Source organism: Nelumbo nucifera, chromosome 3 (assembly GCF_055504915.1).
Source record: "Nelumbo nucifera cultivar China Antique chromosome 3, China Antique-T2T, whole genome shotgun sequence".
NCBI lineage: Eukaryota > Viridiplantae > Streptophyta > Magnoliopsida > Proteales > Nelumbonaceae > Nelumbo > Nelumbo nucifera.
The window spans coordinates 3,625,810-3,650,612 of record NC_142651.1 but is presented as its reverse complement, the minus strand read 5'-3'; the positions used below and the strand labels follow the sequence as shown (position 1 = coordinate 3,650,612).

The following is a 24,803-nucleotide window of genomic DNA, read 5'->3' as shown; positions in this document are numbered from 1 at the left end:
GGGAATTGGGGATTACCCAGTTACTTGCCAACCAAGCCACCACTCGGTTGGTCGTACCATCTTATTGTTGAGGGAGACGTTTAAGTGTCATTGAATAGCCTTAAGAAAGCTGTTTGGCTGTTGGCATAAAAAATAATAGGGGAAATATGTGCTGCCAGAAACTTTGACCAATCAAAATCCACCGAGATATGTATAAGTTCAAGAACATATCTTTTGTTTTAATTTTGAAATAAGATGGTTTTGATTTATTTTTGGAACCAGCAACAAGAAAGACAAATTGATTTGTTTTTGAAACCAGCAACAATAAAGACAAATTATGTTTCAGGCCACCCTGTAAATCATCCAGTTCCTTTATCATGAGCATGATTCTAATGGTTTTTGTTGCTTAAACCATTAAATTGTTGGTTATCAATACTCTTCAAAGGGCAGAAATCCATATTAACTGTTGTTTATTCGTGCTTTATAGGAAAAGTGGTGGATTTCTAGAGGGGCTCAATTTTTCAAAGGTCACAACTCACAAGGGATTATGCTTTTCTAAGAAATTGAAAGATGACCTTGAGTTTGAAATCTTATTTGTTGGGTTTTTCTTTATGTGCAATGCACGGAGTTGTATATTTTTAAGAGGTTGATCATCCCCTATCAAATATGACTCTTTTCAAAAAGCAAGCTATGCATCTCATTGGTCCTTTCTAGTATAATAACATAAAATGGATTATAGGATGGGCCTCAAGAAACAGTTTTGGTTCCTATAGCCCTTGAGTCCTTCCTTCACCCTAAGTTTTGGTTTCTCCAATCTATCAGCAATTAAGCATCTTAGTTGGGCTTGGGGGTGCAATTTGGGATGGGCTAAGCCCTTATTTTGAAAACCCACTTATAACGTACAGCCCAATTATCGGTGATTGCAGAAGCTTCGTAAAAAACCTTCAATTTGTATCGGTTTCATCAGTCCAAAGAAAAGCCAATAAGGCAGCTCATCGTTTGGCAAGATATGCGTTGCATTGTAATATAACTCGCACTCCGTCTGACTCTCCGGGTGAAATTTGTGCTTTACACCTCATCGGGTTATGCTACCTAAACCTACCCAATCCGGCCCCAATTGAACCCCTATTAAGCTCAAGAGGCTGAGGATCATCGTTCTCAACCCCACTTATCATGCAAAAATGTTGTGAAAAAAAAATAAATAAATAAAAATCCACCTATTATGCATCACATCTAAGATCAGTTCAAGGAACCGATGAGTTTTTAATGTTAAAACTTTTAACAAGCCACTAAAAAGATTTAATTTAGCAGCTACCCAACATTTAAAATGGGAACACAGTTTTGAATTCGTCCATTATAATCAAACAATGCCAGCAAATTGAACAGCGAACAGGAAACGTAATCCCATGTCTTCTAATCTATGTTGTGTCCCATTACGATTTACGACCAACTGTAAAATCCTATTTCTTTTTTGTTTCCCGTTGCTTTTGTCCCGTCGTCACCATCCTCCGGTTAGTTTATACAAAGTCCAATCACAGCTTTCTAAGCAGAAATTGTCGATTTTAACTGTAGATCTACAAAATTCTGTGCTCAGTCCTATTTTCACATATATAGGTGAGCACACCCTATACTTTTTTTTTTCTGGTGAAACATACCCCCTGACCCCTGTAATGAAGCTACTTCGATAATTCGATTATAGCAAAAATGCTCAAAATGCATTCCTTCGATGGCCGGGGAGGAAATCATATGCAAGATAAATGACATCAATCTGAAGAGCGATTTTACCCGCGTAGCGTGTGCTACTTGAAAGAGTAAGTCACGCTGCGTGTTCTAGCAAGGAAGGATGCATTTAAGCTAGGGAATTTCCATCCGGACTGACGGGAACTTGAAGAGCCATTGCTGTTTGTATCTTCTGAAACATGGGTCCCATTAGGAACTTCAGGGCCAGTTGATGCGTTGGCTGTATCAGAAATTCCTTGCAGTTCCTGCACAGATATTGACTTTGAGTTCAACACATGGTGGAATGATAGGTAAAAGGGCACGCTAGAACATGAAGTTACAACCAAAAAAGACATAAATATAATGGAGTTAAACTAACCTTCAGGCCTGATGCTGAGCCAACACTTTGTGGTGGTCGCGACAGCTGCAAAAGGAAATTTTATCTTACAGTATCAATTTCCATACTTTAAAAGACAAAGGAAAAGGCAAAAGATGCATTATTTCTTTCTCTACTTGGATGTTGCTTTTGTTAATAGGTCCACAAACCTTGGGAGATTCAATAGATGCTGACGGAGATGGCAATTCCAGGGGTAGAATTTTGGCTGGTGATGCAGACTCATTAAATCCAGACAGAGATGCAGACTTGGTCTGTTGCCACACAATGAGGAACACGTTAGGAAATGGAGAAAGAAAAAAAATGATACATATCAAAACTATAATTGATTAAAATAAGAAGTTCTGCATCCCTCAAAAAAAGTGTACCTAGTTTTCATTGTTGTATTTTTATTTTATCTTATATTTTAGCAGTAATTTAAGATGGAATGAACATTTTTTTCGTGCTATTTAAGACTGGGGACTGCCCTCAAGATGGGAATGATATACTTGTTGGCAATGTGCCGTGTGGAGCACTTTCCATCTGGATATATAGCCTAATATCTTTACTATAAAATGCAGATACTTGCCTTGGCTTCACATCCAGGCCATGAAAGTTAAATCAGAATATTTTTCATCTTTTTATTTTTGTGTATACACATGCATGGCTCATGCCCTTCCACTACTACATATAAGTATGCATATGTAAATGCAATTATATGTAAATATGTATCTACACATGGCAAAGGGATCTCAAGGTTGAGCGCTGAGGCATTTTCCTTAAACCTTGCATCAAAGTGAGCCTCAAGGAAGCTTTAAGTCTCATATGCTTCTTTAAAACAACGGTACTTACTCTTGAAATGGGTGTAATCTTTGGAAGTTCAAGAACTGGCCTGGAGGAACTGGCAGGTGAGGCCTACAAAGTTTGAAAAGAAGAATAAGAGAAACAGGGTGAGGGCTGCTCTAAGTAGAGAGTAATGTGAACAGTTCAGCATCATCAGTTTAAGAATCTGAGTTTTTGCAATCAAACCACGGATAGAAGGTTTTGACTTAAAATCATAAAAAACTTAAATTTAAACTAGGATGCTTTTAAATTTAGGTAAGCCAGAAAATCTGATATGAGAGATCAATTACATCATTAATGGTCAAGAATTCCTTTCATACCTGAATGCGGTCTAGAGGTCTGCTGTTTTCCAAGCTCCAGACAAAATTACACAATTTTTTAACACCTTCATTTGTAAGATCCTGAAGAACATTTTCATAACCATGCCCATTACTGCGAGGAAACATAAATAACTTCATCCATATTCCTTCTTGAATTTAAAAGAAAAGATAATGTACCTGTTTCCCTTCTATTCTACCAATTTTTGTCTCCTGAGACAGGGAAAAGCTTGGAATAAGTTGTTACACCACCCAAGGACCAACATAGCATTTCTTAACCAATTGAAAATATGTATGTTCAATCTAGAGTAGGGAAGTTCAATTACCAGAGTTTGAACTGCACGGTGAACAGATTCAACATCCACACTGAACATTTTCAGATCTCCTTGTAGCTGGGAAACCTATAAAGTGCAACTATATATAGTTAACTCTGCACATAATTCAAAACCCATCCACAAGAAAGGACATTTTAAAAAGAGGCAAGCTGATAGTCCAACCTCCTCTCTGGTAGCAGCAGTAAGTTCCACACACTCATCTAGATTACTATCTACCCGATCAATTCTTGAAGATAGATGTTTCTTGGTAGCCTGCAAAGTAGGAAGGCAAGTAAATTTGGTATAAGATTAGAGCATAAAATTGATTTCTTTTTTTTATTTTGGTAAACACGTCACTTTTCTGTTCCATGCAAGATAGACCATGTCTTTAGCTAGGGGATAAATGTACCACTTTTCTGTTCTCTTTTTCTAATTTTCTTAAAGACAAATGATACTTAAACAATGGGAAACTCCCATACAACAAAAAGAACAAAGGTTGAGATTCCTAAAGTGTTGGTATTCATTCTATTATTCTGTTGACTGTTTATGTCATTTCAGGCCAACAACAGCCTCATAATTTCTATACATTTCAAAATCTTTTAGATGCCCCAATAGATGCAAAAGAATCTTCCAATCAGTCTCTTAAGGTCTTACAAAAAAAATAAAAAAAAAGCTTCCAATAAATAAATAAATTGATATTTATTTAAGAGAACCTTTGCATTCAGTTTGAGTGTCAAGTATGGATCATATAACTAAGACTTGGAGACAAGGATACAAGTACTATTTGATTTTTTTTAACCATCACTTGAATGAGAAGTGAGGTACTGCATACCTTTAGCACCAAATAAGCTTTAAAACATATGATATAATTCAATCCATGATTATTTTAGATGATTGTTAAGGTAAAATGTAGTGCGGTTAAATTTATTTGGCGTTTTGTTATGTATATTAATGTTCCCTTGTAATTGTATATGTAAATTTTGATATATTATTACTGCACTTCACTATTTATATTTTACTTCCACAATCATTCATCTTCAATATTCTAGTGGTTCAACACTTCCACTCACCAGATCAGTCAAAAATCAAGAGTATATTACCAGAGCGAGTGCATTTGGGTTGATTGGAACTAAGATCCAGCCAGGCCAGAGAGAAACTTTTGAGGACTAACAACTTCTGACGTTTAGATTTTTCCTGTGCCCAGATGGTGAAGGATGACAAAGAACTAAGCAAACTGTATTGAATTTGGTTGGAAATAGACGCACCCAGAGAAAGAACCAACCTACCACTTTACTACTCATTTCCTTTCTTTCCTTTTTCTGGATCAGTAACTGATGATTGTTCCATTGATAATAAGAGCAAGGATGCATATTGTATTACAGTATCGCAAATATACTTTCTATATCACTTCTTTATGGTAGAGCAAGCCCATTGTTGCCCTCCTCACTGCTCCTATTAGAGTTAAGTCTTAAGGTATCTGAACCCAGGAGGTCTTTAGTTAGAGGGCACCTGCCCCAGGTGAATGACTGTTCAGATCTGCAAGGGAATTTGGAAGCCAGGGTATCTAAGAAATTCTTCTACCTGTGGAAATTTCAAAATCCCAATGGACTTGTTGGTTTTAAGTCCTTGCAATAGCTTATAATTTTGCTCTTATGAGTTGAGCAGACCTATCAGCCCTGACCATGCAATATGATTAATGTCTCTTAGAAGATGAAGCCACCACAAACCATTTTGTAAGGATGCCATCCATAGTGATCCAGTGAATGATGATTTTTATCAGCCCAATCAGTGTCTCTTAGGGTTGGGTTTTGTTTGGAAATTCTAGAATTTCCTTTTTTTCAAATTGTCCATAAGATGTTCTCTCTCATATATCTCCACATGATCTTGAGGAGGTTGGCTGAAATAGTGTCTATATTCAGTGGAGAATTACACTGCCCCAAATGAGTGTAGCAGAAATGTATATGCTGAGATGGGTTAGTGAAAAAACTAGAAAGGATAGGAAGTGATTTGTTGCAAGTCAAAGGGGCTAGAAGGGCTAGAGGCAGACCAAACAAGACAATGGTCAAAGTAGTTATAAATGATTTAAGTGCCCTTGATTCAACAATGGCTATGGCATTAAAAAGAATGGAATGGCAAAACAGGATTCATGTATCCAACCCCATATAGTTGGGATAAGGATAGGATAATGATGATGATGATTGCAAAATCTAATTGAAGTTACTCTCCTATGCAAGGCATCAAGCATAGAGTGAATAGTTTTCCATGGAGAGAGAGCAAAGTTTCCCTGGTGCTAGCTTTGCATCTCATCTATTTAGCTGTATTCCAGGGATACTTTTTATTATAAAGTGCGACGATTTATTTGAATCAATATGTTTGGTGTTGAAGTTTTGGATGTCTGACAAATGCTTGTATGCATGCAGGGGAGGGTTGTACTTTATTGGTTCAGTGGGCTGAAGATGGTTAGGTAGTAGAGTAAAATGTGGAGGCAAGTGATATTTAGAGGGTTAATTGGGAGGTAAGCATTTCAGATGTTCTGGTCACAAGAGTGAGGTTTATTTGATCAGCAAGGTGGAGTTTCATTGGGAGGGGGGAAGGTTTGGATCAGTTATTTTGTGTGGTGGGGGTGACATCTTGTCACCACACAGTTGTATTTCTCATTTCTCTTTTAATAAAATCTCATTCTTTAATCAAAATAGAAATTCCTTTTTTTTCTTTCCTTCCTTTTTTGGAGAGGAGGTTGGAGAGAAAATCAACACTTGAGTTTTTCCAAGAAATAGTGATGATACATCAACACCATTGAAAAGGGTCACCAAAGACTAGGGCTTCCATTTGGCGGGCACATCATTTGAAAACCAGTACCTACAATGTGCTTCAAGGAAGAAGACCTTATTGGCGCTTATCCCCACAAATTTTCTTTCTTTGTAATAGCAAGTGGAGAGACTATATGTCTATATCATTTGCTAATCTCCTGTCTTTTTGTCACTAATACTTGGGATCAGGTTTTCACTCTCCTTCGTTGCAGGTGGAGTCCCTCATTGGATGCACCAAACCTGTTCAATGTTGCATGGCTCAACACACCACAGAAGAGAGGGGAGATAATGTAGAGGTGCATCAGTGCTGCAGTTTTGTGGTCTATCTGAAAAGAGAGAAATGGAATAACTTTCAAAGAGAATGAACAAACAAAGAAGGCGAAGTTTGAGCCCATAAGAATGAAGGTGGTGCATTGGATTAAGACAATTAAGATATTTAAGCACTTCTCGGTGGATGACATGAGTAGAGGATGGAAGCAGGCCGCCTCCTTATCTACAGCCAAGACAAGAAGGATTGTGTCATGGCACCCACCTGTAAGAAACCAAATAAAGTTGAATTTTGATGGATGTAGCTAGGCCAATCAAGCTCAATGAGGAATTGGGGGGGATTTTAGGGATGAGTATGGATCCATTCAAGTTATGTTTTCTGGTCCTATAGGCTTTGGAATGTCTGTCAAGGCTGAACTAAATGCAATACTACATGGTCTAAGACTGGCAACAACACTAAAATACGGTAACATGCTAGTGGAAGGTGATTCTAGAGTGGTAGTAAGTTGGCTAAGAGGACAAGAACAATGGCAGTACCAGCAGAGTCTAAAGGAAATCAAGAGCCTACCAAGGAGGTAGATGATACTTTAGCTAAACGAGTACAAAGGGAACAGTGTTTTTTATTGGGTGCAAGCGTGGGATCTGCCCAACATTGTAGCAGGATGCTGGGCACATTGTATATACTGATTCTTTTTAACTCTAATAAAAGTTGAAGTTATCCATCAAAAAAATGGAAATGTATTTATAGAAAAGACATCTCATTATAACATTCAACATGATTACCAAATATTAAGAAGAATTGTTCAAAAGAAAAACTTGCCGTAATAGATGAAAAAGCATCCTCAAGTTGTTTAGCTACAGTAGCACAAGCATCAGACCAACTGCGACTTGTCACAAACATCATGTCAGATATCTTCCAGCCCTGAGAAATGTAAAGAGAACCAATGGGTTGCAGCATTGAATAACTGCAAAAGAAACAACAAACAGAAGACAAACATTTATGGCAGAGCATCTAATGAAAAATCTAATGAGTATGATCATAATAGCCTCAGATTTTGTCAGCTGAGAAAGAAGATTTGATTTTACCCTTGCTTCATGGATCCTTTAAACAGCGATGTATTTGTCTAGGATTAGTTCCTAGTTGTTTAGTTGATCTTTTGTTTAAGAAGTTTATTGTTGTCAGGAGCCACTAATATTATCCAATTCAAATGTCATGTTAGGACAGACTCCTATTTATAATCTTATGCATGCTTGAATTTCAGCCACTGATTGGCATCATTCAAACTTCTTTATCTGCTGACTCTCTAGGTTCTCTCCCCTTGTCTAATGTCTCACATTTAGTGTTGCTGCAAAGGAATATGCTGAATCCCCAAGTCTACCTTCTCTTCTCCCATCCTACCTTCTGTTTCAATTGTTGCCTCTCTTTGGTGGGCACTTCTGCCACTCCAGAAATCCTAGAACTGTCCATCAACAACTCTGCCTCTTATTCTCCTATCCTAGAAATGTCCAACCACCAACTGCGTGTGTGTGTGTGTGTTACCATCAACTCTTCTCAGAGATCCTTTCAAGGCTCTTGACCCTATCATCACCAAGGGAATCACCAAAAATATATAAAAAGGAAGAGGATGTCTCAAAACGCTTCATCACTGCACTTTGTCATTTATGGTTCCCAGACCAAACATTTCCAAGGTCCTAACCCACTGGAGGAGCCCCCTCTCTATTTCCTTTCATGTATTTGAATCTATAGATATGATGACTACCCTTCATTGCCCTTGCCTGCTATACCACCTTCCCCTTGGAAGGACCCCTCATCACTTCTGGTTTCCTCTGGGTTGAAAGAGATGTTCCTTTTCTTCCTCCTAATAATAGCACTTATTACATCATTGTAGTATTCCTAAGACGCCAGTAGTTAAGAGCTCAAAAAACCTTTTATACTCCTCTTTTGAAGTGAATTTTGAGTGCACCAAACTCTATACTAATTCCAACTAGTAGTACCAAACTCGCCTTTATTGGGCTCATGGGTCCAACTACAAGGCATAACTATCTACATGCTCCCCATTTGCCCAATTGCCCTTTTTTGTTTAGGGGATTGAGGGCTGTATGGGGCTGTTTTGTATATCCTCTGTTCATTTCTCTTTGTACAGGGATTTCTATAGTTGATTTTTAATGAAATCACTTTACTTTACAGTTTTCAAAAAAATAAAAAACTGCCTTCTACAATAACTACTACTATTTTCATTCACAATTGGTAACTTTGCACAAACAAATCAGACGATGGATCCAATTGCACTACCAATATGACTCAATTATAATATGAAGTCACATATATCACCACATGATACCCAGAAACCTGTAAATAGGTACCACATTGTGTTGAATATTTTGAAGTACCCAATACTTGACTCCTCTGGAAAACATGGGCACCACTTGACTCCACCTGAAAACCACAGCTAGATGATGGCATTTGAGATCTAGCCAAAATCATGTAATGCACTGGTTGACCCCCCTTCCCCTATGCATTGCAAGTCTTGCTATGAGGTGTCAACTTTCAACCTTCTACCAGATTTGTGGCCACTTTAAGTCCAGAATTCTTCATTCCCACAACCATCCTGTGGGCTGGATATGTAATTTAAAATTAAATTTCATCAGTGCCCTCTACTGCATCGTGCACAGATAACTAATCATTTGGAGCCACCTTGATGTGGGAGAGGAAAAGATTAAAATTGTAAAATTTAAATCTCTTATATTATTATATTTTTAGATAGTAGGGATATTATGGTCATTTTACATATTTTCCATGCCAATCTGGCCTAGTAGTTTGGTTTTCTAGTCATAGACTCATAGTTAGCTTGTGTCTGGAATCTCATAGTCACTGGTTAAGTAGCTTAGGAAACATTAGTTTTCTTTCTGTAGTTGAGTTTTTTGAGTTCTTACAGCTCATGCTAAGTCTGGTGAGTGATTCCCATGCCCTAGAGTGATTCTAGGCACACCATTGAATGATTCCAGGATATACATATATTTCTTCTTTTGAGAGAAGAAGATCCTCTCCTCCCACCATGATTTCCAGCACATGGGCAGTTGGTTTGAAATCCAATACCAGAAGCTTTGGGAAGCTTTTGAAATCTCTCCCTACCAAGGAAGAGAGGTAAGATTATGTGGCGGTGTACAAAGGCAGCTTAATGGTGTCTATGGTCAAAAGAAGCCATTATTCAAACTAAAATTGTAAAGATGATGCATTGGATCAAAACTTTGAAGGTTTTTGAATCACTCTATGGCTGATATCCTTAAAATTTGGCAATGGGTGGTCTAATCTTCTTAAGACAAAGAGGTTGTTCAAAGAACTGGAAGAGAAATTTCCAATGCCTCTGAGAGAGTCTGATACAGGATCCAAAGAAAATATTTCAAAGGATGAAGACAGACATGATCAGTTGTTTGAAAAGAACACAGTGCTAGAATTGGAAAGGATCAATAAGGAGTCTAAGGATTGATGGAATTCAGGAAGACTACTCATGCAGTAAGAGAATTTAGAAATCAGAAAAAGCATTGAAATATTCCAGTGTCAAAAATCTTTGCTAGATTAAAAGGTGGGGTGTTTGGGATCGAACAAGCAAGAAAGTGATGAAACCCGACAAAGTTTTAAAGTAGGGAACTTCTGATCATGTTTGGATCCTCTTGGGTGTTGGTCTGTTGGCATGTATTGGGATTTTTCCCGATCAGGATTTCTTTTGTTTTGAGATTATAGTTTGGAAGATAGTTTGTCCAGTTTAGGTCTGGTGGTTTGTTGGCTTTTCTCAGTATTGGAATTCTCTGTTTTTTTGTTGTTTTTCTCATTGGGTTGTTTTTAGTTTTGGAGATGTGGGGGCTTTGGCGTATTTTTTTTTTTCTTTTTCTCTTTCGGGTGACTTCTGGTCATCTTTCTTGTAATTTTCTTTTTACTTTTAATAAATTTTTACTATAAAAAAATGCCTTTGGTTTCCTTAGAATGGAAATCGCCTTATTCTAATCTTTTCAAATTAAATTTTGATGGCTCAACTGGCGAATTTTCATAACATTATACCTTTGGTGGTAGAAGGAGATCCTAGAGTGTTGTGGTGGGTTGGTTGGAGGAAATACTCAAGGTTCTTGTAGTATTGAGACTCAATGAAGGAGATAAGAACTGTGGAAAGGTAAATAGATATAATCTACTTTTGGACTTGCAGAAAATAAATTTGCAGATGCACATGCACTTTCTAAATAGGGGGTTAATAGAATTCAATTGTTTAGGGGTATGGGCATGAAATGTAACGAGAAAAAAGGATGGGTTAGGTGGTAGATGCTAGCCTAATAAAAGGGGAGGGGGTACTTGTCATCTTTTTTTTTTTTTTTTTGTGCAATATCTAATAAAGTTCACATTGATAAAAAAAAAACATCTAAGAAAGTTCACAATACCAATAAAAGACTCTAGGAGTTAAAAATCATACTTTCAAATATTTAGCAGATCTATTCATCAAAAAATATTTAGCAGATCTTGATTCTTGAAGCACAATTTTGTCAATTTAACCATGTTACTGAGCCCAAGCTTGCCATATATGGATGGAAAAGGCAAGGAAATGGATCAACAAGGTACTAGATATGGATTTCACACCAAAAGTTGAAGTATCTAACATGGTATAACAGCATTGTAGAAGTATCTCAGTATCATAGGATAAAGTTCAGCTTGTTTAGAGCCCAACTCAGCCACCACAAATGGGTATCATATTTTGACCTAATTAACTAGAATGGTAAGATTATATTTTAAGGAAAACCACTCATTCTATGAGTCATGGCATAATAAAAATCTTAAATGAAAAGAAGATCAATCACCTTCAACCGTATATACCCATATCCTACAACTAAAACTACCACAACTGGCACACTGTAGGCCCTGGCACCTGCACATGATGGAAACTGGTCAAAAAATGTCCTAGAATCATAACAAAGTAACATAGACTAGTATTAACAAAGCTTACAAAGTAAGATGAGTAAGAATATGTGCATTTCTTTTGGAGATAAACAAAAACCTTTTATTTAAGAGGAAAGGAAAAAACTGAAAAGGTACTCACTATGCATACAAACAAGAAAGACGACTGGAGACCCCCAAGCAACAGGTGAACTGAAAAATAGAAAAGAAGTTTCCCCTTTAGGAGCCAAACGTCACGGGCGATATGGAGCAGCTGTCTTCCAAGGTCCACGAACTCGAACACCAACTTGCAGAAACCAACATGGAGGTTCGTGAAGTCAGGGAAGACGTCCGGGAGATGCGACGCCTGCTGGAAGCATTCCTCTCCAACAAAGAAATGAGTTCGGAGGGAATCGCCAACACCAACAGACGCCGTCCGGACTGGGCAGAGGCATGCAGCGAACAACAGATCGCTGCCCCTACAGCGGCAGTTATTTCCAAGGATCAGCACACGGAGGATGAAACTGTAAAGTCTCCTCCTTTGGCCGGGGACGATGTCACGAACATTATAGTAGAACCTACAGAATGCGCTCCTTTGACGGAGACAGGTGGGCTTGGCGATGTTGCTGGGGCTTTACCAAAGGCCTTGGCTCGGTGTGGACATAAAGCTATGGTTGTGGCACCACGGTATGGTAACTATACAAAAATCCAAGAAACAGAAGTGTGCAAGAGATGTAAGGTGGAGGGGCAGGATATAGAGGTAATTTTCTTCCAAGCTTATATTGATGGCATAGATTTTGTATTCATGGACAGCCCTATGTTTCGTAATATTGAGGAAAATATATATGGGGAAGGCCGAGAGGATATTTTAAAACGCATGGTCCTCTTCGGTAAGGCCGCTCTTGAGGTCCTCAATTGTAAGCATACCCGGTGCATTCTTATGATCCACAACATAGCACACCGGGGTTGTGGTCCAGTACGTGATTTCTGTTATGTGGATCTTCCACAAAACTACTTCAAACTATATGACCCAGGAGGTAGGGAACACTTCAATGTCCTTGCGGCTGGCCTGAGTGCAGCAGAGTGTGTAGTCACTGTAAGCCATGGTTACGCCTGGGAGCTGGAAACTAAAGAAGGTGGCTGGAGTCTGCATCAAATAGTCCAGCGTTATGCACTGAGAGACGGGGCAATCCCTGTTGTTCATACTGTTGGTGGACTAAGAAATAGTGTGCATCCGTTTGATCCATTCGCAGAGTCCCAAGCCATGTATCTTGAACACGAGCTTGAGGACAAGCTCGTAGTCCGGGAAGGGTGTAATGTTATGGTCACGCCATCCAGTAGCGCACTGCGGAGCAGTCATAGGTAGCAGCACGCACGGCAGACCGCACAGCAGCAGGCACCGCCTAGCAGCGCCGCACAGCAGCACGCACCGCACGCACTGCACGGCAGCACGCACCGCGCACACGCCTACACCGTGCGGCAGCGGCACCATGAGTCGCGCGCGCGCACCCGGCAGCAGCAGCAGAGCGGGGCCCACACAACAGCTCATAGGGGTGGGCCCACTCTTATCTGGACACGTCAAGCCAACTCGCCACCAGCTTACCTTATCCTTATCTTATCCCTATCCCTTATCTTATCCTATCCCTTATCCTTGTCTTATTTTATCTTCTTAAGTAGGAGTTGTGTTGCCGTTAGGAGTAGGTAATTAGGAGTTTTAGTTTAAGTTGGATTACCCTAGCCTAGCCGAATCCAACAAGGAATTCTCTTCTGTAATCTCCTATTTAAAGAGCTACGAATTGAAATAAAGCATTCAGTTTTTCGCAGTCAAGAAAGAGAGTAAGGAGAGTTCGGGTGATCTCTTGGACAAATCACCCATGCGATTGCCGCAATAGGGTCTGCACGCAAGGGAAGGCGCAAGGGAAGGGAGGGCTTTCGCACCGTGGACCGACCCGTGACGGGATCCTACGCGCGGGACCATAACAAAGACAAAGGCACAAAGCACACACATACACAGACTATCCTAACAAAACAGCCATCACATCTACTAGGAACAAAAACCTAGCACCCTAGAATAGATAGCTACCAAAAGCTCCAATAGATGCAACAACATCCATGAGGCATGAGCCCCAGAAGACAAGTTCCTCTGCCAACCACCTTTCCTATTTTAAAGCATCTGGTACACTGGCCAGATTGAACAATTCTAACAGCCATTGAGAAGAGTTTAGGAACCTCCTTGAAAGAAACTTCATGATCACCCCCACCCAAAGCATTTTTCTTGAGTTTATCCCCCTTGAAATCCAGCTATTACCCAAACAGCACATCAATCTCGCTGTCTCTCTCTTCCAATTCCTTGCCACTACCATCACCATCATTCTTTCAAAACCCACAGCCACTGTTTCAATACTACTTTGAAGTGACACAAGTTCTTCTCTATCTTCCAATTGACAGAAAAATTTTGAAGAAAAATCCATCACCAACAAAGCCTGCTTTGCACTAAATCAATCTATTTAGAAATCTACATCATTCATCCCTCGGGATGTTTCCAATGTCAAAGTTCTTGTCTTGTTGGAGCTATCATCACCTATATCTCAACACCCAAATCATTTTAACAATCTATATCTGTCAACCCATTGAAGAACATCCAGGGTGCACATTATTACATTTAATCCAACTAGAATGAAATATGCATTGTTCATTAGAGAGAATGTTCTTGGACAAAATGTGATAAGCATGTCTGTATATCATTTATTATATAAGGCATGTATATCAAAATGTGATAAGCATGTACTTGTAGATTCCTGTGTACAGCTCCTTGTTGTACGTGTTTTTTGCTCTATTTCAATGATATTATACTTTACCTGTTTCAAAAAAATTATTATACAAGGCATAACTTATAAAACTTCCCACAACATATAGATGAAGAAAAATAGATTTGCAAATACCTATTTTGACAGGAAACTCATGATGTTAGCTAAAAATACCAATTAACACCAAAAGCATGAAGCCTGACATAACTACAATACCCAGATGCCAATATAAAAATAGACACTAGTATAGAAATTGAAATATCACTCTTCAATTCATGAATTCAAATAATAATTATGTACCCAATGTACTAACAATTAATTACTTAGATGGGATTATCAACCCTATTTGCTGATAATAATGATTGAACTTCTAATCTTTTAACAGTACGTTAAAAGGTACTTAACACTTAAACCCTGATTAGAAACTTAAGGGAAGCAATTTGAGGTTCCTGCACCAACATGTTAACAATGTGCATATACATCACATCTTCTGCCGTACATCACTGTCATGCATCTGATTCAGTAATTAAAACAAGGGAAAGTTAAAGATATCCTTCCCCCTCTTTACTTTTCAGCAATTTAGTTAGTTTAGACAAACACATTAGTTAGCCTGTTTCACATATCTGGGCTTTTTGAGATCCTTTAGAAATTTGATGGTCCGATTCAGAAGGCAAATTGAAGAGGCTTGCAGGAATTATATGTTTAGGATAATTGTGATTACCATAAGATACAGGTGGGGGACCCAAATGGTACATTTTCAGTTAAGTCCTCCAACAAATTAATCAGGGGAGTCACAGTATCAACTTCTGGAGTGCCTAAAGATTTGAAAACTTGGGCCTCATAGGATGGTAGCTTCTAGCTTCTATGCAAACTATAGTACTCAGGAAAATTCTTACATTGGATCAATTCAAGAAAATATACTTTTGTTTCGCAAGCAGGTGAGGAGAAATCCAAAGAAGATGGTAAATACTAGTCTCTTCAATCTTGTATAGAAGAAGAAATCTGGTGATTATCATTTTATTTTCCAAGCTGACTAGAGGATTCCACAGTAGACATATGAGTTGGTGCAGTCTTGGTCTTTCATTCCTTTAGAAATGAAGGATTTTTTTTTATCAAAATGAAGGATTAAATTACCACTTTCTCTATTTTTTAGGGTATCTCTGAAAAGAGGCTGTGTCTTATGCATCTAGAGGTCGAAGCTCCTTGCCTTGCACCTTCACCATTTAATGCATGTCTTTCAGTGTTTTTATTAACTTTTTAAACTCAAATCAACTTACTAAGCCTTGTCCTAACTCCCGACTATATGGGGTTGGCTACACAAATCCTGTATCTGCCATTCCACTCTGTGCAATGCCACATCCATTGTTTAAGTATGGACTCTGAAGTCATTTCTCACCATTTCAACCCATGCCCTTTTTGGCCTGGCCCTGGCTCTTCTAGACCCTTCAACTTGCAAAAGATCACTTCTACTGGTGCTGTAGATGGTCTTCCCTGTACATAACCAAACCATTAAGTCTCTTTTCCCTCATTTTACCACTAATTGGAGCAACTCCTAGGTTCCTATGAATATATTCGTTTTTATCTTACTCTTTCTACCCATCCATCTCAACATTCACATTTCTTTTTTTTTTTTTTTTGAGAAGAAGATAACTTATATTCAAAAAAGGGGGAGGGATGTACATAAGAGATGTACAAACAGGCCAAAAGCACAAAAGAATAGCATGTATCAAACTAAAGATGGAAAAGAGTTAGCACTTTACAAAAAGTCCCTTCCCAACCCTTGGTTTGCTAAGGCATCTGCAGTTTTATTGATCTCCCTGGGAATCCATCCAAAGGAGCAGTCTGTTCAGCAAAGAAGATAACTCGTGAATTTCTACCAGGAGATGAGCTAGCTTCCAAGGACCCTCTTCCGAATCTTTTGCCCACTTGAGTCTCCTACTGCTAATGGACTGAAATGATTGTTCTTAGCAATTCTTAAACCTTCTAGAAGATACCGGACTTCAGCTTCTGAGGCGTTCGCATCTTGGATTGGGCCACTAAAGGCCCACAAAATATCTCCTGCAGAGTTTCTCACAGTACCCCCTATTCCTGCAGCTGATGGAGGCAAGTAATAACAGTCCCTTCTTGGGGGGGGGGGGGGAGGAATTGGAACAGATGGAGAGGACAGGGAAGTATACAGGATTTGCAGCCAACTTCTTTGTAGCTCCTCTCTGTTTACCCCTTCAAAGAGCTGGTGGACCAGCATCCAAGAGAAAATTTTTGAAAATCTTCTCACGAACACTATCCAAGGGGGAGAAATGTCTTCAAAGATTCTTTTGTTCCTTTCTTCCCAGATTCCCCACATCACCACATGAATTACTGCTTTCCAAAAGAGCTTTCCTCTTTTCCCCATCTTTGGATTGGTCCACTGGATAACAAAATCAGTGACTGAGTTTGGAGGAGTCCAGCTGTAGTTCCCAGATTCACATTTCTACTAAACTCATCTTTTGAATGTGCTTTTTCTTGGTTGCCCAACTGCTTCATACAACATCGCCAGCCTTATAACCGTTGTATAATATTTTTTTCCCTTTAGCCTAATTAGTATTCTCCCGTCACATAGAACTCTGGAGGCACCCCTCTGTTTTTTCCCAACCTGCTCTAATTATATTGGTAATTCTATTGGTAACATCCTCCTCATTCTTCCACTTGTTATGGATCATAGAACCAAGGTAACAAAAGAGCTTTTGTTGAGATCATATGGTCAAAACATTTAGAAAATTCCTTAATAGCAAGATTGATCATAAACTTGTGATATACCATTTTTACATTGCATAAATAAAGCAATCAAGTAAACTGCAGGGAAAACCCCAAAACTACAGCAGAAAACTCATTTGCCTCTACAGCAATATATTAGCATCTTTTCAACATAGGTATCTTCTGCAGCTCTGCTATAATAGAATCACACCAATATTATTTACCAATAATCCATAAATAAATAATAGAATTTTCAAATAACAAATGATTCAGTCCCCGGTACTACAAGAGAAAGATTGTCATGGCCCAACCTGATGAACTCCCATTTACAATTGTAACTGATCTATTTGATGCCAAAAGTTGAAGTTCTTGTCGTAGGCTATTGACCTGCAAAAGTGTGCAATATATCATTATCTCTACTCTAGTATGTCATTTCCAACTATTTTCAGTTGGAGAGGAAGGTGAGGAAGGTGATCAAGCTTCAAGCCAGGTGATATTCATACTTTCAAAGCAAGGGTACAATACATAACTATCAGTTTGATACACCAAGTATGTTTTAGCAAAATATGTAAATGATTTTAAAGATAATATTCATTATCCTATACCCCAAACCACTCATGTTCCTTTGAGAGGTTTGATTCTTATTATCAAGGGGGACAAATATTTCAAGTTAGAAGGTAGACAATAGACCTCATTTGGCTTGTTTGAGAGAGAAGGCACTTTGTCGATTTCAACATTTTTCAAAACCTAATTCAATTCATCATATTCTTCTAATAAATACCCAATATTCATACAATCTTAATGGGTAGAATGATTTAGGAAACTTTTTCAAGAATCATCCAAGTCTATGACATAAACGACCTGAATTTTCCAGCATGTCCCCAGACAGATACCCAAACCAGATTAAAATCATTCACAACTATAATAAAATACTTCAAATAATTCAAGTACGAGGTAGATAGGCCTGACCATGGTTCTATAGTTAAAAGAAAAGTGCATATTTAAGCTACATTGAACAAAATATAGAAGCAGAATGTCAACCTGTGCCAGAAGTGAATCATTTTGCGGCTTTGCCTTTAATGAAGGAGATTCATCTCGCTGAAGTTGCTTCCAAACAATCTGGTTAAAAATGCCAATCACAGAACTACAGCATTTAGAATGATTTACCACTGAGCAGTTTAAAAATAAAAAGAGAAAGTATTTGGAGAGCAAAGTTCTAGTACATTATTAGTTTCATATAATAGAAATTTGTGATCATAAATCATGTGAAATGAAGAGTCTTGAGAGAACAGAAGAGATTGTGCATGACAATATCCATTATAAATTGAGCAGTTATGAATTCCCTTTTTATTTTGATAGTCAAGCAATGAACTGCCTTTGACATGCAGGGCAGAGTACTATTCTTTACCTTTCTTCTCTTAATGAAATCATTAATTAACAGAAGATAGGAAGGGGTACAATTCCTTCTCAGCCACTCACATTTAATTCCTTGAATGTGAATTCAACCAAACCTATTTGAAGTGAAGCCTAATCAGGAAACAGATTGATTGTTTACATGTAGATTCCTACTTCCTAAAAAAACGCAGAAGCTACCCCCTCTCCCAATAAATAAAGGATGAAATATGAATTTTGAGGCTGAATGGCACCACATCAACTGTGATATCAAGCTTTTGAATTCAAAATGGATTTTGCTTTGAGGCTCAATGGTACCATATCTGCACCAGATGCCAGATTATATGGCATATGATGGTGCTGAAATGCAATCTTTACAAGCAAGCTTTCTAAGGGGAAAAGGTAAATAATGATGGCACCGAAAAGCATGTAAATTTAGATGATGCGTGCATTGATGTAAATGTATATAACCTCATACTTTATCATATTGGTAGAAAATAGTACTCTTCTCATACTTCTTACATTAGTAACATCACCTAAAAGTCAATCTCTTGAATGAGCAAAAAGAATACTTCAAAGGAAGGGGCAGAAGACACAAGGCACCATATAAGACACTTTTTTTTTTATGAATACACCATATAAGACACTTCATTGAAAAAGTTAAAACACAAGCCTAATATCAGACAAACTACTTAAGCTCCTTTGTTGTGAGGAAGAAAAACAGATACCTTCAAAGCACCCGAAAAAAAATCAGAGACATCCGATACACGTCCTTCCTTTGCAAGCACAGATCCAAGTATACCTGAAAGACAAATACAAATCATTATCACTTTATCAGTAATTAGAATTTCAGGTTATTGGGCATGAAATGACTTGTGCGATTAAAAAATTGAGGAACATCCAAAAAGGAGGGGAAAATTCAAAGAAGGGTAAAATTTTAACAGAAATCAATTTCTAGGATAATTCATTTCCAATTATCATTCAAAGAGAATATGAGGTCACCAGAAAATGGTATAATAATAATTGTTGTTAATATCCTAAAATAACAGAGTGATACTTCTTTTCCTTTTTGGGGGGAGGAGGAGGGTTTGGTAACACCGTCTAAGGACTGTTATGCCCCATTTAGTATTTCTAATTCCATGATTCCTTGGTATATAAGTTTTAAACTTGCTTTATACATTAAACATGAAAACAAGACAATCAAAACTGATTGTCATAGGACTATGGAGTTCAACTACTTGATGAAACAAAAGGAAAAGCGAGTAGACACATGACGTCACATATTAGTATACTAATACATGTCTCCGAAGTTCAAATGGAACAAGTTTCTGTCAATCTATCTAACATTAATCAACCTGGGGAAGAAGTCTCTCCAACACATAGAATAGTCTGCACGGGTTTTACTCGTTCTACGATACATACTGGTAAAAAGGATCATAAAGCAATATCAATTATAAAGATGAATCATGTTATGAGAATAATTTCTCTTTAAAGTTGCGACAATCGCTCTGCTTGAATATGTTTGATCATCAATTCATCATAAACCTAGGTTTAATAAAAACTAATTTCATGCTTATCAGAAGATTGAATGAAAAGTATTATTGGGAATGAATTGAATAAGCCCATATTCCGTTAAATCCTGAGTGCGCGAATACGGAAAAGAACTTAAGGAAGCAGATAAAAAAGGCTAAGAGATATTATACAGAATATTGAGAGAAGGTGGGTGGGTATGTAACCTGCACCGACGAGGATGGTGAGCTTCCCGAGAGGAAGCGACATGGCTGGCGAAACCCTAGCAAGATGGTAGGAAACAATGGAGCATTTCTTTTCTGCTGGTATGGCCTGTTATCGCAGTTGGAATCAACGAAGGGCAGCGTTACTCGGTTGCTGTATCTGTATGACAACACTGACTTACAAGTTTGTATCATGATGTTACATATAAATCCTTAATTCCGTTCTAAAATGACGGAGATGTCCGTTAAAAGAAAGAATCTTCTCTCTCTCTCTCTGTATATATATGGGAAATGGAATCTATTCGTGCGACTAGATTTCCATTCTCACGTGTAAATAATTGGTTCGTGTATCCATTGCATCATACACACTTGTCCCGACTTTTTTTCTTATTTCTTCTTTTCGAGAGGCTTCTTCCAAGCGAGTCTTCCTCTTAGAGAGAGTTCCGTTGCGAAGGGAGAACGAAGGAGGTCCCGAAGGCTTCACAAAGGCCTTCCCCAAGTCTCCCTCTTGAGCTCTTGAGTTCTGGAAGCAACAGCAGCGGCGGTGTGGTGGTGCGGTGGTGCAGCGGTTTGGCCTTCTCAACTTGTTCATCTTAGCGGTGGTGCCTTCCTTCACCGATCTCTCTCTTCCTTTCTTCTTCTTCTTCTTCTTCTTGCCCCCTCCCGCTGTTTTCGTTTCTTCTCAACCACCGCCGCTGCAACTCTCGACAGCGGCGGTTTCGCCTTCCCGTCTTCCACTTCTCCGATTCCCTATCTCTGTCTTCTTCTCCCAACTCTCATTTTATTCCTCTCCCTTCTCAACGAAGCAGAGCCAGCTGACTCCCCCTGTTGCAGTGTTGACAGAGTTCGGAGCCAAAATCTCAACCGAGTGAGTATTTTGATTGCTTATTTTATTTTATTTTATTTTATTTTTCTTTTGTGCTCATTTTCTGGATTTGTTTTCTCCTTTGCATTTGATTAATCAAGATTTTGGGGAGGAGCCGAGGAGGAAGTTTGGGGCTTATTTTTGGGTTGAACAGTCAACCGTGCAAGAACCTTACTATCCTGTGTCCCTAGACTTTCCAAGATGTACAAGTACTCCTATTTAGGTTGCAATATTCACTATTTGGTTTTATAGCATTAGTTCTATTATCCTGATCATTGAATATCTAACAGGTCGAAGTTGATGAGGAGCCGGCTGAAGCCAAAAATGATGGAGGAGATGGCAAAGCTGAGGTAACTTGTGATCTTTCACTATACCGACCACTCGTTTATTATGGGTTCCTTGGTTTCTGAGCAATCTTTCTTGTGCTTATGTCATGACAAAACTAAGATCGTAGTTGAGAGGTACTAGGACTGGGAGCTGACATGGGTAAGGCCTAAAACTCCTATTCCTCTTTGATTATGGGAAATTCAGTGAACTGTCAGGTGTTCATATTGTTTATGTATATGAACAGCTACGCAACCCTAAGGAAGTCACTACAGAGGAATACAACAAGTTCTACATGAAGACCTTCAATGAGTACTTGGACCCTCTAGCATCCTCACACTTCACTACAGAGGTAACAACAACAATAATAATGACAATACATGTGACAGTTATTGCAGAATGAAAATCGTAGAGATTATTTAGATATACGATATCTTTAACAAATGGTGGAACTTATTTTTTATCACCTGAATTATCTGATACTCCCCCTCCTCCAATAGGGGTGCATCTTGGGTGGGCTCAGGTTGTGCATTTGTTAAAGTTTGAATGGTCCCAGCTCAGATGCAGTGTAATTTGTTCAAATTGAACACCTAACGCGCACACCTACTTTCTACATGCACAAATATTTCATCATGCGTGCTATTATTGAGTGTGTTTTATTAAGCCTATAAACTTCATCTATTGCAGGGTGAAGTAGAGTTTATGTCTATACTCTATGTGCCAGTTATTGCTCCTACAGGAAGAGATGATATAATTAATCCCAAAACAAGGAATATATAGGACATGGTCTTTCATGATGGTCCACAATTCAAGGGAATATCACACTATACTCCCCTTCTCTGTAATCGGTTTGCTTACATCTGTCTGTTGTTTCTAATTGATCAGCTTCCAAGGTATTTGAGTTTCATGAAAGGTGTTGTGGACTCAAATGACCTTCCACTCAATGTGTCTCGTGAGATTCTTCAGGAAAGTCGAATAGTAAGTTAATCTGCCACATGACCCCAAACCTTTTAGAGACATCTCTTATTCTTGTTTTGTTGTTTATTTGAGTATTCATGGCCTAGTATAATTAGCTTTATATCTTGGTTATAGGTAAGGATTATGAGGAAGTGATTGGTTTGGAAGGCCTTTGACATGATCTTGGGCATATCTATGAGCGAGAATAGAGAGGTATGCCACTGTTTTTCTTCTATTTCTTTTAGTCTTTTTGGATTTTGTTGCGATGAGCAAGGGTTCAACTGAAAGCATTTGTTAGAGATATTCCAACTCATGGAGGAATCAATCATTTTTTTACCATGTTACAAAAGGATTATGAAAGGTTCTGGGAGACTTTGCAGAAAACCATTTTATTTGCATGAGGGCTATGTACATCCTTATCCTTATTTTTGAAATATCCCAACTCCTGGAACTGGGAAAAGAATAAAGTTGTTGATCGTTTGCTCAGTTATTTGTTTATTGTGTCACACTAGGACTATGAGAAGTTCTGGGAGAACTTTGGCAAGAACTTAAAGTTGTGTTGCATTGAGGATCATGAAAACCACAAGCGGATTGCTCCATTGCTTTGATTCTTTTCTTCTCAGAGTGATGAAGAGATGATCAGCTTAGATGAGTATGTTGACAACATGAAACCGGAGCAGAAGGATATATACTACATTGCATCAGACAGTCTGACAAGTGCAAGGAATACACCATTCCTTGAGAGGCTTGTTGAGAAGGATTTCGAGGTATATCTTTGCCTGAATGATATATTATTTAGCTGATTTTGTCAGAATCTTTTTCTTTGACTGTTCCATTAACATTGTCACACACTGTTGGTGTAGGTTCTCTTCTTGGTTGATCCCATTGATGAAGTTGCCATCCAGAACTTGAAATCTTACAAATAGAAATTTTGTTGACATCAGCAAGGAAGATTTGGATTTAGGTTAGTCTCCACTACACATGCATGTGCATAGGCACACACAAAAAAGGGTCAAGATGGGGGGACAAGAGCAAGCCTCTCTCTCTCTCTCTGTGTCTTCCATCATGTTGATTTTTGAAAGCTACTGTGAGGATAAATGATTCAGCCCAGCTAGCTGATCTACCCATTTTTTTAATGGCCAAGAATAAATGGTTCAACTCAGTGTTCATGTAAATTAATGATTAAAGTCTCTCTATCTGAAACCATGTGTCAGGTGATAAGAATGAGGAGAAAGAGAAGGAGGCCGAGGAGTTTGGCCAAACTTGTGATTGGATCAAGAAGCACTTGGGCAACAAAGTTACCAGTGTCCAGATTTCTAATCACTTGAGCACATCACCATGTGTTCTTGTGTCTGGGAAGTTTGGTTGGTCTGCGAACATGGAAAGGCAAGCACCATCTTGTTTTAAGATGAAAATTTTAGTTGTAGAAGTTTATGCATTATGTACTTTATCTTCATCAAAATTCATATTTGCTCATTATTTATAATTTAAAAACTTTGCTGGTTAATGAAGGCACAAACAGTTGGGGACACATCTAGCTTGGAGTTTATGAAAAGCCGGAGGGTCTTTGAGATTAATCCGGATCACCAAATCATCAAGACTCGAATGTAGGATGACCTATGACAAAGCTAATTTTTTTGTCTCCCATGCAGGCTGCATACAAGACTAAACCAGACGACGGAGATGCATTGAGGGCTATTGATCTTTTGTATGACACCGCTCTGATTTCTAGTGTCTCCACTGTGGAGTTCTCTTCTCATCTTTAAACTTTTCAAATGGCTGAAGTAGTGCCCTTCTAAATAAACTAGTGGGCTTGTTAATTGCATTGTTTATGGGGTTTAATGTTCATGTTCTTTATCTTGGTGCAGCCTGAAAATCCAGCACAATTGGGTGGAAAGATATATGAGATGATGAGACGGCCCTGGCAAATGGACTTCGCCAATTCTTGATAGCCAGCGTAGGGAGATGGGCAGCTCCGAAACCGTAGAGGCTGAGGTGGTTGAGCCTGTTGAGGTTGGTGGTCAGAAATAAGAGGGGGGGTTAATGATGAGTCTTTTTCTTTTTTTTGTTTTTTCTTTGATATGGAAGTTTCGCAGGAAGAAATGTTAATTAATGGTTAATATTATCTCAAACAAATTAATGGTTAAGATGTAGGGATCGGTCAGTCATACATCGGAAAATCTTATGTGGGGTTGACTACTGTCATGGGTAATAATTCTTATTTTGAATCACTATTTATACTGCATATTTGGTTGACAATTTGACTAAACAAAATCAAGTAATTTGATTATGTACCCTTGGAAATATATATAGACAGACCTCTATTGATTTTATTGAAACTATTATTTTTTCCCACCCTTATTTACACATGTTTTTTAAGAAACATTTTATCTTCCACTTGCCCCTGCAATTCATCTCCGCCCCACACCACATCCCTGCGGTGTATTGGAAA

The 24,803-nt window shown here is 38.4% G+C and overlaps 1 protein-coding gene and 1 pseudogene across 4 annotated transcripts; one reads left to right on the top strand and one right to left on the bottom strand.

The window, feature by feature from the left end:
- Positions 1–1,255: 1,255 nt before the first annotated feature.
- On the bottom strand, positions 1,256–20,396 carry LOC104592846 (uncharacterized). Of its 3 annotated transcripts, XM_088900745.1 has the most exons (15): positions 20,209–20,385; positions 19,201–19,274; positions 18,122–18,199; positions 17,392–17,467; positions 14,329–14,398; positions 11,465–11,532; positions 7,443–7,544; positions 3,729–3,818; positions 3,558–3,632; positions 3,412–3,444; positions 3,235–3,315; positions 2,924–2,986; positions 2,245–2,346; positions 2,078–2,122; positions 1,256–1,964 (listed from the first exon to the last, which is right to left on the bottom strand). In XM_088900745.1, exons 4-15 carry the CDS (start codon positions 17,404–17,406, stop codon positions 1,779–1,781), a joined length of 930 nt encoding a protein of 309 aa, XP_088756871.1. In that variant the 5' UTR covers positions 17,407–17,467; positions 18,122–18,199; positions 19,201–19,274; positions 20,209–20,385; the 3' UTR covers positions 1,256–1,778. The 3 variants fall into 3 exon arrangements, with proteins under 3 accessions (XP_088756871.1, XP_010250656.1, XP_088756870.1); XM_010252354.3 differs by lacking the exon at positions 14,329–14,398 and having other exon boundaries at positions 20,209–20,394; XM_088900744.1 differs by lacking the exons at positions 2,924–2,986; positions 14,329–14,398 and having other exon boundaries at positions 20,209–20,396.
- Positions 20,397–20,933: 537 nt separating this feature from the next.
- Positions 20,934–24,693, top strand: LOC104592845 (heat shock protein 90-6, mitochondrial-like; annotated as a pseudogene). The gene is made up of 12 exons (XR_016083919.1): positions 20,934–21,073; positions 21,172–21,293; positions 21,361–21,420; positions 21,518–21,556; positions 21,642–21,746; positions 22,082–22,372; positions 22,487–22,564; positions 22,864–23,118; positions 23,215–23,315; positions 23,566–23,737; positions 24,004–24,059; positions 24,220–24,693. The product of XR_016083919.1 is annotated as a heat shock protein 90-6, mitochondrial-like (transcript).
- The last annotated feature ends 110 nt before the right edge of the window (positions 24,694–24,803 follow it).

Coding starts and splice junctions, on each gene's coding strand:
- LOC104592846 (XM_010252354.3), bottom strand. CDS start 20,251: ATGTCGCTTCCTCTCGGGAAGCTCACCATCCTCGTCGGTGCAG. Junction 17,468..18,121: donor ATGATTCACTTCTGGCACAG/GTTGACATTCTG, acceptor ACACTTTTGCAG/GTCAATAGCCTACGACAAGA. Junction 2,347..2,923: donor AGATTACACCCATTTCAAGA/GTAAGTACCGTT, acceptor GTGTGGCAACAG/ACCAAGTCTGCATCTCTGTC.